Genomic DNA, 18,085 nt, shown 5'->3' on the forward strand with positions numbered 1-18,085 from the left:
GCTCATTTGGCGAGAAAGGTTTGCTGAGATGGCGACATGTCACCAAATAATCCCGGTCAGCAAAAGCCAAGTTGGCATTTAACTGATCTCTCAACGAATCAATAGACGAAAATCCATTTTTCAATTTAGATAGTAGATCGAGTGTATATTTGAAATATTTTAAAATTCATGGACCTCCTTGAAATAACATATATAATTATGTGTCTAAATTAAATTTATACCTATATTTAAATTTGCATAAAACATAAGAACAACATTGAAACTTGCCTAATAAAAAATGTGTTCAGACACTATCCTGAGGCATTCTCTGTTTTGGAGTATCAAGTGCAGGTTGAAGGGTGAACTAAGACTGGATAATGAACACCCACAATATTTATGAAACAATAATGCTAGAGTTATCAACTTTGTTCACCAAATGATGTGTATGAGTACATTTCAGCTACTTGTTAAAAGTAAATAAAATTCAGAGTGAACTCAAATTTGAATAAACAATACACTACCAAATCATATGTGAACAAAAGTTGGAGATCTTCGCACCACTCATTCTTGAAATAATTTACGTTATAGATTTCTGAATGCATTAATAGTTAGCCTCACACTTTGGCAGAACATGAAATACATGCCACGATACTATTGGATAAGGTACATATATCCTAACTACAAAAATTTGTCAAATTTTGTTGCTATTCTGGGGTTATCAGACATGCCATCTCTTTTCAACCAAATACTCGTTCTTAGATATGCAAACAACCTTTTGAACGGACTGCAAGAACAAATAACATCCATTGCATCCCTCACACAACAGGATCTAAATCAACCTCTGCATCTGTCTCACCGTCAATCATCCCTGCCTCGACCTCGGCATCTGCTTCCAACTGGCGTGCCTCTTGACCAACATCTGTATCAGGGCTTTGCTTCTGATGTTCATCTGGCATTGGACTGCCACCTTGGGACGTATTGCCACTTACAACAGTGGCATCCATGTCCATCGGTGCCCCAGAGGCCTCAAGGTCAGCTCTGATTCCTTCACCATCGATCTCACTTGCAGGTGTTGCAACCTTCAGCAAGACAAAACGAAACAAAATATTATTGTGAAAATTCTTGGAGAAGAAAAATGTGGAATGCTTTTTATGTATGTACGCATGCATTTATTGAATCCTTAAGAATTGAAAACACCTCCACAAGGCAAACAAAAACATAAAACAAATAAACAACAATAGAGGGGAAAAAATAAAAACAATTTTTCATCAGTGAAATTTTTTAATTCTCAGATTGAAAATGTACTACGATTTGGTGTTAATCTTCTATGATGCATCCCTAAGAGTTATGCTCTTTTAAATACAAACATGACAAGTATAAATTGCTGAGTGAGCCTATCATCTTCACTCTTCCGAAGTTCCTAACCTTATTACTAAAAGACTTAATTTTTCACCAATTAAATATTTGTGAATGCCATGTTTCATGGCCTCCTTAGTGGGTTTCTGTAGCCTGCCTTGTAAAAGAACGAAAGAAAGAAAAGACTGAAAATTGCCATAATTTTTCCCAAAGCTTGTTGTATGGTATTGTGCCGAATGCTGATCATTATCATTTAGCAATTACATGTCATTTCACAGGATGTTAAGCTGGCGAACGTGCCTCCATTAACCTCACCACTTCTTTTTATGTCTTTTTTTTTTTTTTCGTTTTCTAAACTTCTGCACATGCTAAAAAAACTAAAAATACCAAGAATTGAGGCTTGGTTGGGAGAAAATTAAAGGAGGAAAAATATTTAAGGGCACTATGACAATTACAATAAAATCTAATGCAATGTACACAAGAGGTTAATATCTAGGGCACAAATTCCCATTGCAGGTCATACTGATGGAAAATAGTCAAAGCATTCAGAATAAAAAATTCAAGGTGGATAGGCTAGCCTAGGAATCTAAAACAAATGGCAATAAAGGCTACACAAAGAATTAGGATCCTTTTGGAGTTGATTTTGTGCTTCAGTATAAGACTACATCATTTTGGGGTTTAAGGTTTAAGCGTTTTGGGGTTTTAGGGTTTGATATTTAGGATTTAGATTATAGAGATAATTAAAGAGAAATTTGCACATTTACCACCCATACTATAGGAGGTGTGTGCAATTACCGCCCAAACAAAAGAAATTTAGTAATTGCCATCTAGACTTTACATCGTGTAGCAATGTGCACCTGTCACATTTTCTGTTAAATTAGACAATTTTTTCTTCAAACTCCCTATTTTGCCCTTATATGAAATTAAAAACCTTTAATTTTTTCCCCACTAATTTTTCTTTAATAAAAATATTATTTTATTGCTTAACCAAATAAAAAATTAAGAATGAAGAAACAACCCAGCCAGTAACCCCAACCCCCCACCCGATTGCACCTCACCACCACCTAGCCCTCCCCTCCGATCACCACTGTCACCTTCCTTCTCTTTTTTCTTCTATCTCATTCTCTCTCTTTCAATCTTTCTTTCCCTCTTCCTCTCTCTTTCTCTCTCTCAATGCAGATCTAAATCATAAACCAAACCAAGCCTCCCACCACTCTTTCTTTCCCTCTTCCTCCCTCCTTCCCTCTGTCTCTCTCCCTCACCATCTCCACCACAGCCACCTCCAAAGCTGCTACTGCAACTTTTCAAAGGTAACCCACAAAGACCAAGGTTGTTTACCTCAGCACATTGAAGATGGTGGAGCAAGTCTTGCAGTGGAGAGGCGCGTAGGGAAGCGTGGGGATGTTGGGGTGGGCCCGGATTGGGGCAATGCAGCGGCAAGTGGGATCACGCACTTGCAGGCTTCTTCACACCCCACCACCACATTCAACAACCCAGCCTCAAAAACCCCTCCAAAAACATAAATCCACAAACCAAAAACGGAGAGAGGAAGAAAGAAGAGAGGGGAAAGAGAAAAAGAGAGGATCAAGAGGGGAGGGGAGGGGTACAGTGCAGATTCGCCGGTGTTGGGGAGGGAACATCTGTGTTGGAGAGAGGGGATGGGCTAGGTGTGGAAGGTGAAGGTTTGGTTTTAATTTTTATATTAAATTTTTAAAATTAGTAGTTGTAAATAAATATATGAGATTTTTTTAAAAAAATTCTTGTATATGATATTACTAAAGAAGAATTGACGGAATGTGACGGAGGTGGCACATTGCTACACGACGCAAAGTCTAGACGGCAATTAGTAAAAAAAATTTGTTTGGGTTGTAATTGCACACACCCCCTATAGTGGTAAATGTGCAAATTTCTCATAATTAAATGGAAGTCTAATATAGTGTAGTTTTAGACATAAACACAAGATCAATGCCAAAAAAATAAATAAATAAGCAGAGATCCAGACTCCTAGACAAAAGGTAGACAGTATGACAATAACAACAAAGTATACAAAAGATATGCTAAAGTATCCCGTATTATCTGTCAAAACAAAAGTCACATCTAATGTAAGATTTTATTCTTCCTTAATCCAATTAACACAAGAATAGTGTTATAGCTGAGAAGGTAGAACAAATGACAGCCTTTCCTGCCCCCAAATCCTAATCACACACAAAGGAAAGAAAAGTTGATATTCAAATAACCTTTTCTTCACTTAAAAAAAAAAAAAAAAAAAAATCAGAAACAATCACTTTGACACAATACTTGACTTTGACTAAGTTGAGTGCCAAGCACCTGGATGCTATTGGGGGTTATGTGAAGGCAACAAAGGAAGTTTCTTTCAAAATCTCATCGGAAATTATTTTTGTTTCTTTTAAATTGTCACTTACATGTTCAACCTTCTACGGGAATCAAATACTGGAAATCCAACACAGTCAATTATACCTGATTTTCTTCAACTTGATGAGCACCCTTTGTATCTTCCTTTTTAGCACGCTTAGACCTGTCATTTGGTTTAGTTTGGTATTTAGACCGCCCATCAGGTGGCAAAAGTTCCATAGGCACTACTCCTTCAATACCATGGTCAGTAAACTGAAATTAAATCCACATGAATGGTGTGAAACTCCGTGAATAAAATTAATGATACATTATAAATATCACCACAGTAAGTTTTAATATTAATCATACTCTAGAAAATCCTTCCAAGTCTTGTCTAGCTGAAAATCGAAGACCTTTCCAGCAATAAACCTGCATAATTAAAATTTACTTTTGGATAGAATAAAATCAACTTTTAAGCGGAAGGCTAGTCTCGACAATTCCAATGACTTCAAAATATTAATAAGCATGAGTAATACACATCCAAACACATGGTGGAACATTTGAACAGTGCAAACTAGTCAATAAATAACCCTTATATGTTAGCAATGAAAAAGTGCCACTCAAATGTACAAATTAGCAACTAGCTGACAGCTTGGTGTATCATCTAGATCATGACACTTTGACTTGACTAACAAGCCAAATTGCCTAATTCAATATCTGTGGTGAAATTGCCTATTTCAATATCAGTGGTGCAATTATGCTATTTTGTTCACTTACTATGCAGAAATATCGCAAGGAGTTTTCTTTTCCTTTTTCTTTGTTTGTTTATTGGACCAGGAAAAACCATATACTTTCCAGTTTTGGTGCAATAGTAGTCTATATATCTCGCCTTCAATACTAGGAAAGAAAACATTTTAGTAAATATACTAGGCGAGATAGTAGTGGCCTACTTAGAAAGGTAGCCCTCCATGGAATTCCATTTAACTGCCAATAAACTAATAATTGCATCGAAAGTAGGTTTTAGTTAATATTCCACATAACCTTTATTTAATTTGTTTCAATGGACTACATCTTTGTCTTCTAGTTTAGGTGCCCAGTTAGCACTTCTATACACCCTTTTGTTTTTAAGACTTGCAAACTACAGTTATGAAATATAATGTTTAAAAATACTCAAATTTATTAATAAGGTTTAAAAATGCTATTTTTATTTCTTTTTTGATAAATATCAGAAGCTCACAATTAGTTAGAGTTCATATATAAACTCAGATGACACATAATCCAACAAATTTTTTATGACAAAATTTTGATATTCAATGCACTAATTTAAAAGACAATAGCAAAATTGAGTCTCATGTCACTACCGAAACAAACAGATGCCCCATTCAAGAAAGACCCAAACGTTTTATATTTAGTAATTTTTCCAGAAAGCTATGAAGAGATGAACGTTTCTTTTATTGATAGGTAGGGTTGTAGGACAAACATGATCATTTATTTTAATGGTAGTTCGAATGCCTATCAAGGCAGCAAATAAGATTAAGAAGCTTACGAGGGATTTTTTATTTTATTTATTTTTTGTGGGAGGGAGTAGCTCAGCAGGCAAAGGAGAGCAGGATCACCTAGTTAATTGAGTATCTCATCCTCGGTTGTTAGGTGGGTTAAAAACTTGGGCAAAAGGAATCTAGCTTTCTTAGAGAAGTGGTTGCAGAGATTCCCACCATGGACACTATACCCCAACGATTCAAAAAATTTATCTTGCCAAAGCATGTCATGAGAAATACTGGGTGAGTCATTGTTAGAAAGTTCATTGAATCAGTCTAGGTCCCTCTTAGTAGCAATACTCCCAAAATTGAATATGAAGTTCTATGAAGCAAAACTCACTCTGTTATTTTTGTGGTGATAATCAGGTTCTATTCCAGCTGTTGGATCCATCTGTCATTCCAAGAAATGAACTTTATGTTTAATATACAGGTATGGAGAAAGAAAATCTCATAACATCAGAAGGGATAAAAAAGACAAAAAAAGAAAAAGAAAAGATTTAGTTGGACATTGAAAAGCAAATCAGGATGCTTACATCTTCAGCCAAGGGTTTCCAGTACTCAGTGATGGCAGGTGTTCGCACACGTTGAGGATCAGTCAAAGCATTCTGGACATGTCAACAAAACTCTTGAGCGAAAAATAATAGCATAAATATATAAATTAGTGTTATGGTTGACATTACTGAAAGCAAATATGTTTCTTCCCCACTGACTTGAACTCTAAATCATTTTTCATCTTTATAATAAGAGTTGAACTGATGATGGCAAAAATTAATCTCTACTATGCTTTCCAAATTCAATATGGTTTTCCTCTGCAGGTCATGCATGTCTGTCCATTTTGTAGCTAAGAGAGCCAAAGAAAGGAAGTACAGAGACATAAACCATATTTAAAAACACATATTTGGTCCCTTGTTGAGTTCTTTCAATTTTATTTCTAGAATGAATCTAAACTTCATTTGCTTAGTTGCAATCAACAAGATATGTCTTGTAGCACTAACTTTCTGCATCTATGGTGTTCCATATCTCCAAATGTGCAGAGTTCCCTAATAAAACTGTCATATATTAACACAACAGTTCTCCGTTCTCCTATAAGAGTAACTGTACTAATTCAGATTAAAAATTTGGTTTGAAGAATCAGCAAACTGCTCTTAATTTTTTTTTTTTTTAAGTAACAAAAGAATAATAAATTTTGGTGACAGAACACCTTCCATTCTACTTATGAAAATATATCAAATCTCATGTCTTGAATATTTAACCATATAGAATCAGCTTGTTTTGAAGGCTTGTGAAATATTTTAGGTTTCCAAAACTAATAAATAATTCAAAACACTTAAGTTGAGAACGGTTTTCATGTTGAAGCTAGAACTTATACAGTAATCATATCATAATCAATAAGCTTGCAATACAGATTAACTGAAATCATGCATACCGGATTCTGATCTGCCCACTTCCACAACTGAGAGAGTTCTTTATTTCCCAGTCTCCACCTCGGCCTACTGGTGAATTTAGAAAAATAAAAAATTCAATATGTGTCAATTGTCAAACAAAACAAGATGGACATTCCCAAATTTTAATTTGTAAGCATGGGTATGTGAGCATGACACTATGGAGCAAAAATTAATTGCATACATATTACTGAATCAGGACAATATGAAAAGTCCCAATTGAATTGAATTTTCCGCTACATGCAGATTATAACTTTGTTTTAGTGGTTTCTGACTTTCTATAAACGGTTTTATAGTCAATGCATTTTCCACTAATTCTAAACCTCATCCAAGCATTTCAAAACAATAATGGCATTTATGGCTTAATCTTAATGGGAGAGATACATTAATTAGGAAAAGAAAATAGGAAAAAAAAAAAAAAAAAAAAGCAAAACAAGGGTTGCTTCATCGGTTCTGTATTTGTTCTCTTCCAAGAAGATTTTTCATTGATACCACACCAGTATAAAAGGAGTTTACAACACTGTAACCTACCATTATATATAACTGGACCCTTCAGCATATTGACAGAGCAAAATAATGAGGGGGTATTCATCATATAATAAAAGATAATAACCTTACTTGGGTCTTTAAATTGGTTACAAAGAACTGAATCTGGAAGCACAGAAAGACTCTCAAAAGCCTCCTATATCTAGTTCAAAGGATGAAAATATCCGCCTAATACCAATATTTTAGCATTACTGTGAGTTGCCAAGATATTTTGAAAAGCTTTTTGTGGTGGACATTACTCCAAGTTAGTTTGAAATTTTGAAAAGGTTTCAGAAAAGACATATCCTAATAAACCATTTTGTAGTAAATATACTAGGTATGGACACATAGGTAATTTAAAAATAAATTGTCATGTCTGCTGTGTAAAAAAATAAGAAAAATATTAATTCGCCCATAAGGATGCTTATACTCAATCATTCTTAGAATCTCAATGGAATTAATAAGTTTTCACGCACCAAAATATAAATTTCAAGAACATACATGTGCCAGTGGTAGTGGCATGCACTGTATTCATTATCCGTGTCATATATTTATCATGAATGCTACTTTATGAAATTTACATGTTAAAATTGATTAATTATTAATTGATTTAGTATTTCCTGAAGTTTCATGCAAATTTCTATGTTTCCAATTAATTCAGTTGTTTCTGCAAATTTTGTTGATATATCCATCCATATCGATATTTCTATTTTCTACAGGTACTGACATAAATATCCTCTCACTGTCACTGCCACATGGAAATACCAACCACAAATTATTGTGCCAAGATATCTTTTATACGAAAAAAATACTAAAAGAAGAACAAAATGCAAAAGGCATTTGCCTGATTTAGGTGGAACTTTCAACATGTATGAACTTCATTTTGCCCTAAAATTTTGTAAAAGAAAATAAACGCCTTTCAACATTGATGGTCTTTTAGAGTCTAGTTGTCGAAAGCATACATAGGAGGCAAATCCTACTACCCACAAACAGAAGTACTATGGCCACATGAAATAACTAAAGCAGAATCGTGTAACAGGCAAGAAAAGAAAGGATGAATTTCCTTTCTATCCTCTTCCCATATTCATTTTAGGACCTTACAGAAAAGTAAAATTTTACATACCGCTTTTTGGCGCCATCTTGGACCACTTTCTTCTCTATTGGCTGCTTCTCAAATGGTGGACAACCATCACGTTTCCACCATACCTAAGCACAATTAAACCCAGATTAGGCTCGACAACAATCACACCCAATTGCAGAGGGGAAGAGAGAAAACACTCTCACCCAATTCTTTTCACGCTCTAATATATGCTCAATTTTATGAAGAAAATCTTCCCCCTTGGGTGGGGTCATTTCAAGCAGCTTTTTCACACGCTCCTCGCAAGATTTTATTTCTTCTTTCTGAAATTTTCAAGGAAATGTTGTTTAGCAAACTTTATAATACAGTGCATATATATTAAAGCCAACTTTATAATATCAATACTCATAAACAACTGTATGCATCTAACAATGTCCAAATGAATATAAGAGCAAAAGGCATGCTAAACTAACTCATTCAACTTTCTTGCTTAACCAAAACCCAGGCGATGTTCACTCATTCGGTAAGCAATCAACTTTTGTGCATAGCAGCAAAGAGTACCAATTTACTTTCCCAGTGACTATCATATGCTTTTGATATCAAAAGAATACAATGAACTCATCAAATTTCATGAGGGAAATTAGAGAAATCACTCAACTCCACACAAAACTGATGCAGATGCCTGGATTTGGAGTACATTCATAATTACATTCATAATTCAACAAGTACAGCACACTGATACAAAGTTATAGAAAGTGCTCAGAAAAATTTGCACTACTTTAACCCATCCTTGTAAGATTTGGAGATTAAAAAAAAAAAAATACATAACACATGTAAGGAGTCTCAATCTTCCCAAATTTCATACACACACTTTCAAACATATATGTGGTTTTAACATTCAATTTCCCAATTTTATGCTGATGTTTTGTACTACAAACAAATCCATCCACCTAAATTTTCTTTCTGAACATAGCACCAGATATGGAAAGTTATCTTCTTCTTTTTTTTCATATTTAAGTTAAAAAAGGGAAAGAAAAAAAAAGTTTATCAAACTTAAAAAGACATCATTACAGCACTAACCATGCTTTCAGAAGGCAAATCTTTTTCACTTTTTCCTGGGGCCTGCAAGCAAATAAGAGTCGGTCAGAACATTTACCACTTTATAGTACTATCAAGATTTAGAGAAAACATTGATCAAATTGGAGGTCGAGGAAGGACATTAAAACTGGCCCCAAAGTTAAGGGAGGTATGATAATTACAATTAAGACCTTCTAAATTGCTACCTTCAGATAATCGAACAATATGAGGCACTGCATAAGAATGTGGCGTCGGAAACTCGGATCCTTCAACTGAACCCACCAGGAAAGAAAGAAACAAATAAAAACTTTTGAAATCATAATAATGGTCTACCAAAAAGAAAAATATAGGTACAACCCTTTCCAGCATTTCTAACCTCCAAACCCATCAGTTTACTGCTTGTAAGATACTTTATGCTGAAAGTTGTCGATTCCTCCTGCAAATTGTTGGCATCTCCCTCTTCATCACTTAATGGTTGAGCTTCAAAGGTATTCAGGACAACCTAAACAAGAAATTCAAGAAAAGCATATTTTATATGAATAATGAAAAAGAGAAAGAGAAACTGCTTTTTTTTCTTTTTTTCTGTTTTAAAAGAAGAAAGAGAAACTGTCATACCATCAAGATAAACACAAAGAAAACTTATCAGGAGACAACTGTAATACCATTAGACTGGACGTAAATTTCTGCCACTTGGTTGGAGCAAGAGTTAAGGAAGCAGGGTTACAAAAATTTTCCTGAAAATCCAACCACACAAGTTTCTCAGCAAATTTTATTTGAGAACCTCTTCAAAGATGCCATCTATCCAAGTTAACTGAAACAACTCCAGACTGAGGCTTTAAAGTTCTGCTTTACAAGCATTCCAAAGAGCAATTAACATTATAGCATATTTGAGATCTCTGACATAATGAGTGATAACTGCAGCTGACAGATATTTGATAAAATTTGAAGCTTAAACTATTTGAAAGATTAGCCCACCTGCTGACAACCAAAGATGAAAATGATGGTGTCGGTGGAAAATTGGTAGTCTAGAATTACGGAATGTTAATGGTAAAAATATCGGTAAAAAACAACAAAAATGACAGAAATTTTCTTAAAACAAGAAAAGTTTGAATGAATAGGAAATGCTAAAACAATAAATAATGCATCAATTAAACATGTAAACTTCATAAAATAGTATATCAACAATAATGTGTGCCACTGGACATATGACCTTGAAACCAATCAATATAAAAATGTCACCACCTTAACTCTCTCTCTCTCTCCCTACAATAAACCCATTTTTTACAATTAACAAAGCACATCCTTCATTGTATAACTTTTGCAGTAGACTAGAAGTCAATACTATTAATGAAAGAATAATAAGGCGTTTCTGGAAAGATCAACAAAGCACATCCAGCATTTGTAACACATATCTCTTCTTATTATCTGATTTTATTAGCGAAAAAAGAAAACCCATTGTTTGACTGGCATAAATGGTGGTCTAAAGTCCCAATTTACAGTTTCTTGAATGCTAAACCAAATAAAAACATTTACAGTAAAGTTATTTACATTGCCATGAGAAGGGCAACGACAGTGGCAATTGAAAGAGTCATTGACAATATTTCTTTCCCCACTTAACTAACACCACTGTTAGTAATAACAACGGTACTGTTAGTAATTGGGCAGTGCCAAAATAAAAGATATGCTCATCCTAATTAACAAATACAGATGATTCAATTAGCAACCACAAAATTCACAACCACATTTCTGATGTTTTATTTACATTTAATATAACCAAGTCCTATAGAGCAACAAGAGAGGGGATACTCCTTGTTTACAAGGTTATCTGCTCTTGCTATCTCGCCACTTCATTCACTCTCTTTTGCACTTCTCACACAAGATCGCATCACAAAGAGAAGCATAATGTATCTTACTCTAGCATATCAAAACAAAGGTAGAGCTTGTTTCAATGTGGTTGCTACCCACTCTTCATCATCATCAGCAGACTTCTTGTCTCAGCTACCATTATCATCAGCCTTGCTGTTACTGCATTTCTAACTACAAAATTTCCAGAAATTTTGGTCGATACCAAAATTTCAGTGGGCCTTTTTTAGGAGTATTGGAAAATGAAGCTTTTTGCCTCAGATTTCAAACAGTACCCAAGATTACCAACATCTATAATTATTGAGATGTCAACGATAGGGTGGAAGGGTATATCTTCTATCCCCTTATTGGTGTTGGTGGGTTTGAGAACGCAAATGGTAGAATGAAATTTCAATGTGACAGTAAACACTTTAACACTGGTAAAAAGGATGTTTTGAACAAGTTCTTATCTTACTATCATGAATGAGTAGCTCTACTACTATTTCAAAATTTATATTTAAAAATTTGCTTTTTGAACAGAATGACAAGAAAATGGTTGAAGAAAAGTAGAAATTATTTAATTTTCTAAATTTTCTTTGTCATTAAATCATGCTGTGAAGTGACATAATTTACCTGTAAACTCCAGAAGGTCTTGTAGAAGTTGAAATCGATGGAAATTTCTGAAAATTGTAAACAGACTAAAATATTCTTAAGAGACCTATAGTCACAAGCAAAGTTGAACAAACTAGATATATATAACGACATCAAAGTTAAGATATCATGCAACTGTTCAGAAAGGATGTACCATCAGGGGGATCTTTCTCATATTTTGTTTCGTTTGATGTGTTAAAAACTCCTTTGATATTCACAGCTGCAAGCATCAACCAGAAGAGCAACTTGAATACCAAACAAAAGCAAATAAGTACACGTAAAGTCCAGGGTTGACGACAAACAAGTACCTGAGCGCTCAGATAACGGAAAAAAGTGTGCCAGAAACATTAGAATTCGTCCACAAAAGACCACATCATTTGCCTATAAGTCAAGTTCCAAGATATCAGCACAAAAAAAAATTTATCACAATAATTTTTGCAAATTAAAATTAATTATCAATATGGTTACAGTTTTGTCAAATACTGAACTATCAGATGTATAGTTAAAGCCCTTATTTTTAAATAAATATTATTGTTTCATAATTCAAAAGAAAGAAAGGTATCAGCATGAGTTAACACCATATTTTTCAATTACCGCACACCAGCAAAGTTTATATTTCCAACCAAAAATCCACAAAGAAGCCAATACCGCACACCAGCAGAGCATAATCACCTTTTTATTGGTCCAATACCCAAGTAATTTTCTTTATCTTTTTTTGGTACAATGCCCAAGTAATTTTCTACCAGCAAGAAGTAGTCTTCTGAGGACAAACCCACACTACTCCAAAAAATTGAACAGCCTAACTCATATTTGCATTATGGGAGGACAATACCAAAAATATGATTAACACTATCTTCCTTCCCTTTTGTTACTACCATGGACACTTATTATCATTGAACCAAAACTACTTCAATGTTGATACACTTGTAGCTTTAGCCATAGGTTTTCAAAATAGAAATTTATCTCTAACCAACCAATTTCTATTACACCATTCATAGATCATGATCAATCAAACCAGATTGAAACAAAAATTTAAAATATATGTTTGTTTGCACTACTTGTGTATGCCAGTTATGCTGCCCCTTTTGGTGTTTTTCGAAAGAGTTCCCTCACTAAATTTTAAAGATTTTTTTGTGAACAAATACCTTTTGCATTTATCAAACCCTTTAATCTATTTAATTGGGGTTTTAATGAAGGCAAATTTCCCCTCTTCAATCAGCAGTATGCCACATACAGTAAATTCCAACAGTGGTAATTTCGATTTATGAACAGAAAATTGAAATCTGGAAGATAGAGCATAGCAACAAGAATATTGAAGGCAACTAATAAATTTAATAAGGTTTGAATATTAAATCAATGCCAACTTTACATTCTGCAGCAATGTGAGAAATACGATAGGATGAAAGAACCTTCTTTCTAAAACATTGTAACAGAATGCATTATCCTCAAATTATGCACAATATGCACCTACCGTCACAAAGTTTTGAATACATCACAGATTAAACAGAGCACCAGTTAATTAAGAATTTTATAAACATAATTAAATCAGCTTTAAATGTGACTTCGTAAATGGCATACATGTACAATTTCTAGTATTTGTAAGACAAAAATTAAAAATCACAATGTAGGGAAAATTAAGAAAAAATAATGGATTTTGAAACCGATAATGACTAGTATGAGTAATGACACCACCTTTGATAGACGACGTAGAAGTTGGTTGCATGTTCTCAACATCACAAGTTTTCCTCGAGCAAAAAGCTCTTGCTGCATGTTGTGAATCCATATAATTAAAAAAACAAAAACAAAAACAAAAACAAAAACAAGAATGAAAAGAGATAGGAAGTAAAAGAATTGAAAGAAGGAAAAAGAAACCTTATGACGATCAAAAGACAAACCTTTCCTAATATATCTTGTTTACTCTCTATATAACCAAAAACATCTTTGCAGTTTCTCATAGTAGACATTTCTGTTAAGTCTTCCAACAACTGAAATATCATGCCGCCTTCAACGTGCTCTTTCTCACAAAGATACAACACAATGTCTGGTAAAATAAAAAAAATAAAAAGAACTGTTACAGATATATATATGTACATATTTATATATATATAGATAGATAGAGAGAGAGAGAGAGAGAGAGAGAGAGAGAGAGAGATGGAGAGAGAGAGAGTGTGATAATATGGAGGCTACAAGACTCATTAATTTTCTTCGTTATCCCTATGAATCTTCTGCATATTTCACTCATACCCAGCCGCAATCAAAACATGTCTGGGACTCATGAAACCCCTGAGTTCCTGCTATTGAGAACCCCAATTCAACCTACCATTAAGTACCACCAAGATACATCAAACTAGCCATTTATTTTTTCTTTGAATGTCATACGCCTGTTCAAAGCCCCAGAACAGCCCCCAACTCAAACCTTTCCCACAAAAAATAAATCCCTAAACCATACCTCTAATAATACCCCTTCTACCCATTCACCAAAATAAATAAATAAATAATTATTAAAATAATAATAATGCCCCTTCTACCCTTTAAACTGTAAATTTGACAAACATTTAGCTATTGAATGGCTTTTGTAACCCAAAGAGCTGATCTACGCTTGCTGTTCTATATTACAGGATATACAGTTCTACAATTGAAAATCAAAAGTCACTGAATTTTCTCATGAATATGTTAGGTGCGATCTAAATGTCAAAACACTCAGCCAAAAGGCCGAGAAAGGCATGATCTAAATGTCAAAAGACAAAACCCAAACAGTAAAAGCACAAATACAAATTTATCATAAGAGATTTTTAGGATCTATGCAAGTATGCCACAAGAAGCCCGCCAAATTAATTCATACTGCACCTCCAACACACCACCCTAGGAAATTCTTTATATTACTGTTTCAAAAGCTACACAATATCTTCCTTATCTCCTTAAGTGTAAGAACATTAATTCTTGCAGAAAGGTACTGAAGATTACAGAAAATAAAAAATAAAAAAAGGTAAGAAAAGAAGATATGTTTCATGGAAAAAGGAAGTCAGGAGCATTCAATACACAACTAAGAGCTTGACAAAAGATTCTGAACAAGGACATGTACAGACCAAGGAGACGTGGAATATGTCCCCGGGTAGTTTCTCCATCATCAATTGATTGACCATACTGCATTATCTGCACGCCAGACTGTACTGAAGAAGCCTGTAAAAATATATGCAATGCAAATATCAAGCTACTAAACATAAAATTTCAAAGAAAAAGAAACACATTAGAGATGAACTGCTGTGTGTTGATATCTAAAATGTAAAATATTGAAGCTAATGGGGAAATTAAGTATTTATGTTAGTTTTCATTTATTCATTTGTTTTCTGGGTTAAAACAAAAGTAAACTTGCCACATCCAACTTCAAATTGCAAAATGCTCCACTTACAAAGCCAAGTTGAAATATCCCTGTCATTATTAATGTGACTTTTGATTTTCAAATTCAAATCATATGCATGTGATGCAGGGCATCTAGGAAAGTTTTTAAACCCAAGTGCCCACAAGTACTCTTGGATTAGTGAGTTATTAGAATTCTAGCCTTCAGATTTTTCTCATGTGTATTTTGCTGTCATATGTATGTTATTACTCTAACAAATAGCTAATTACAAGTCATCACAAAAGCCATGTGATCAACATGTGACCTTATAATGAACTTGGATGGCAAGATTTAATAAAAATGTAAGTAAAGGAAAGAGATAGTAGGCTTGCTAGAAACTTAGTATAAATTATAAAAGGCCCTTTAAATGTAAACAAATTTTTCCATCTAATGAATGAAAGTCATATTGACTCTTGAACCTAGATTAGCATATTAAATTTAATTATTTCACTGTCTTTTACTGTAATCTGCTACTCTTGGTTGAATATCTTCTCTAATGCATCAAAGTGATATTAGAGCCATGTTTGGTATTGAAAGAGGTAGAGGTGTATAGGAAATTAAGGACAGCAAACAGAGATGAGGCATATTATTGAAGATTTCTGCAGGTTGTGCAAACTCTTCAGATATGGAAATGAGAGGAGACCCATATGAGGATTCAGGATGGTGACCATTTAAATCATGAAGTATGAAGCAAATTGGAAGAATCAGTTCATGCATGCACTTGAAACCCAAGATTTTGATAGAAAATGTATTGATTGGTTTTCTTCACCGATCTATTATTCACAACAAATAAAAGCAAAAATATCATGAAGAAGCTACAGAAGATATTGTTGTATTATAATTCTGAGGTAGCCAATAATATAGACATGAGGAAGTAAAGATTGGAAAGATAAATCACCACTGGCTTATATTAATAATAATAAGACAAAACATAAAACACTTAAACACACAAAATTTTTTATTGGAAAAACACACTACATAAAAGTCACCATTTTAACTCAAATATGATACACTGTCTTTACTATGAAAATGTAAAAAGAAACATGATCCTTTTAAAAGGTGTAACAAAATCTTCCCTTCATATGCAATAAGAATAATTTAAAAATACAGTATACTTCACGATACAATCAAACAGTCAAAATATTCTCTGAACAAGTACCAGAAAGAAAAACATACCACCAGTTCCTGAAGCAATGTCCGGAGGATATTTTCTAACAATTGATTCTCATCTTGGACTAACTTTGTCTGTTTCTGTCATGAACAAAACAATTGCCCCATTAGAATTGACTAAATGACTCCATCAAAAAGAGAAAGATTCAAATATTTGACTCGTCTTTATATGTATCACGGTCATAATACATGTCATCATGTAAAATCAAGATATATGGGAAGAAAGTAATGCTATGATAAATCCCACCCGCCAAGGATCAACCATTGCAGCAAGTGAAAGGCTAATGGACAAAATCGGATTGGAGCCTTATAGACAAAGGTAACCAAAATACATATCCAAATGTAGGAGACAGGAAAGACACTTAAAATCATATTTGTGTTTAATAAGTAAAGCCATAAAATTTACACGAAAACTTAGCTTATCATCGTTTAGTTTTATTTTTTGGTACCACATAATAAAGTTAAGTAAGCTTAATCCTGAACCTGAGGGATCTATAGTGGCTACCTGAGGTTTTATAACTTCTTGAACTGTCTGCAGGGCAAAACTTTCAGGTGGGCCAGGTTGCAGTATGGCCCTCCTGAACACTTCCTGAGAATAAAAACACAAAGAGCAGCATAATCATATCTGACTGAGAGGACCCAATAACAATAACAACAATAATTGTGATGACAATGAGGCTCACCATGTTGAGGACCTCAACCAGACTGCCTACACTGAAGCCAACAATAAATGTCTGTCTGTCCACTCCTAGAAACAAAGCCTTCCCAAAAGCTCAACTAAAATGATTTGAGAAACTTTCTGCAGCACAAAAAAAACAATATTGAACGGACATTAATAACAAAAGGAATTATTCACTTAAAAGCAATTGACCCATTTTGAAATGTCAACCAAGCAATACTAATTTGGTTTCAGAAACCAAAACCCAGTTAATGCTAAAGTATTTTCATAGTAGATTACGGAAGTTTCAAAGAAGAAATATTAGTTTTACTGATATTAAAGAATTTCATAGGTTGGAGGATTTAAAGAAGAAAATAAAAGACTAAAATAAAACTTAAGGAATTGTATTCTGCTAAAATCAACCATGGATTCTAGGTACACTTGGCTCTCCCTTCAATTTCCAAGAGAGGCAAACGGTTTCTCAGAGGTTCCCTTCAATGAATTTTAGATGCAAAATTCTCGACGGAAAATAAAAGAGAAAATAGAAAGAAGAAACAAACCGTCGTAATAGTGGCGTGATGGCTGGAGGTTGCGGCGCCGGCGGGGGTGGAGGTTTAGGCGTGGAATGAAATGGTTCTTGTCTCTTCTCTGTTGCTTAGCCAACCTGCAGATTAGCTCTCAAAACAAATCCTCGTAGCCAAAATCAAAGTTACTTGGGAGTTCGGAACTTGTCTTTCAAATCTTAATGGTTCCAATTTAATATAGGGTGTTTTAGGTACGGGTGTGCATGGTTGGAAAAACCGAACTACAAAAAATAACCTTAACCAAATCAATATTTTTGAAACGGTCAATTTGAGAACTAAAACTAAAGCAAGTCTAGTCCAAAACCGACTGGTTTGGTTAATTGAGAATATCGATTGATTCGGTTATTCGAAAATCAGATAATAATTGATATATCCTAAATGATATACCATATACCTTATATCTTATCGCATATACTTATATACCATATAGTAGTAT

The 18,085-nt window shown here is 34.0% G+C and overlaps 1 protein-coding gene across 2 annotated transcripts; it reads right to left on the reverse strand.

Annotated features, from left to right (window-relative positions):
* Positions 1 to 511: 511 nt before the first annotated feature.
* THO1 (nuclear matrix protein-like protein) lies at positions 512 to 17,850 on the reverse strand. 2 transcript variants are annotated; one of them, XM_086237536.1, is made up of 22 exons: positions 17,626 to 17,850; positions 17,091 to 17,206; positions 16,913 to 16,996; positions 16,414 to 16,488; positions 14,927 to 15,020; positions 13,736 to 13,881; positions 13,533 to 13,604; positions 12,149 to 12,221; positions 11,995 to 12,060; positions 11,823 to 11,869; positions 10,010 to 10,081; positions 9,724 to 9,849; positions 9,554 to 9,619; positions 9,351 to 9,392; positions 8,477 to 8,593; positions 8,316 to 8,398; positions 6,652 to 6,718; positions 5,759 to 5,830; positions 5,566 to 5,616; positions 4,057 to 4,116; positions 3,814 to 3,960; positions 512 to 1,058 (listed from the first exon to the last, which is right to left on the reverse strand). In XM_086237536.1, exons 2-22 carry the CDS (start codon positions 17,091 to 17,093, stop codon positions 795 to 797), a joined length of 1,827 nt encoding a protein of 608 aa, XP_086093662.1. In that variant the 5' UTR covers positions 17,094 to 17,206; positions 17,626 to 17,850; the 3' UTR covers positions 512 to 794. The 2 variants fall into 2 exon arrangements, with proteins under 2 accessions (XP_086093662.1, XP_086093661.1); XM_086237535.1 differs by having other exon boundaries at positions 11,823 to 11,887; positions 17,626 to 17,843.
* Positions 17,851 to 18,085: the final 235 nt, after the last annotated feature.

The sequence above is a fragment of the Dryas octopetala genome, chromosome 3 (assembly GCF_963921425.1).
Source record: "Dryas octopetala chromosome 3, drDryOcto1.1, whole genome shotgun sequence".
NCBI lineage: Eukaryota > Viridiplantae > Streptophyta > Magnoliopsida > Rosales > Rosaceae > Dryas > Dryas octopetala.

What these genes read in the sequence shown, in the direction of transcription:
- THO1 (XM_086237535.1), bottom strand. An exon ending in AGACCTTCTGGAGTTTACAG is followed by an intron (nt 10,082 to 11,822) that starts GTAAATTATGTC and finishes TTGGATTTTCAG; the next exon opens with GAAAATTTTTGTAACCCTGC. An exon ending in GTAAACTGATGGGTTTGGAG is followed by an intron (nt 9,620 to 9,723) that starts GTTAGAAATGCT and finishes TGGTGGGTTCAG; the next exon opens with TTGAAGGATCCGAGTTTCCG.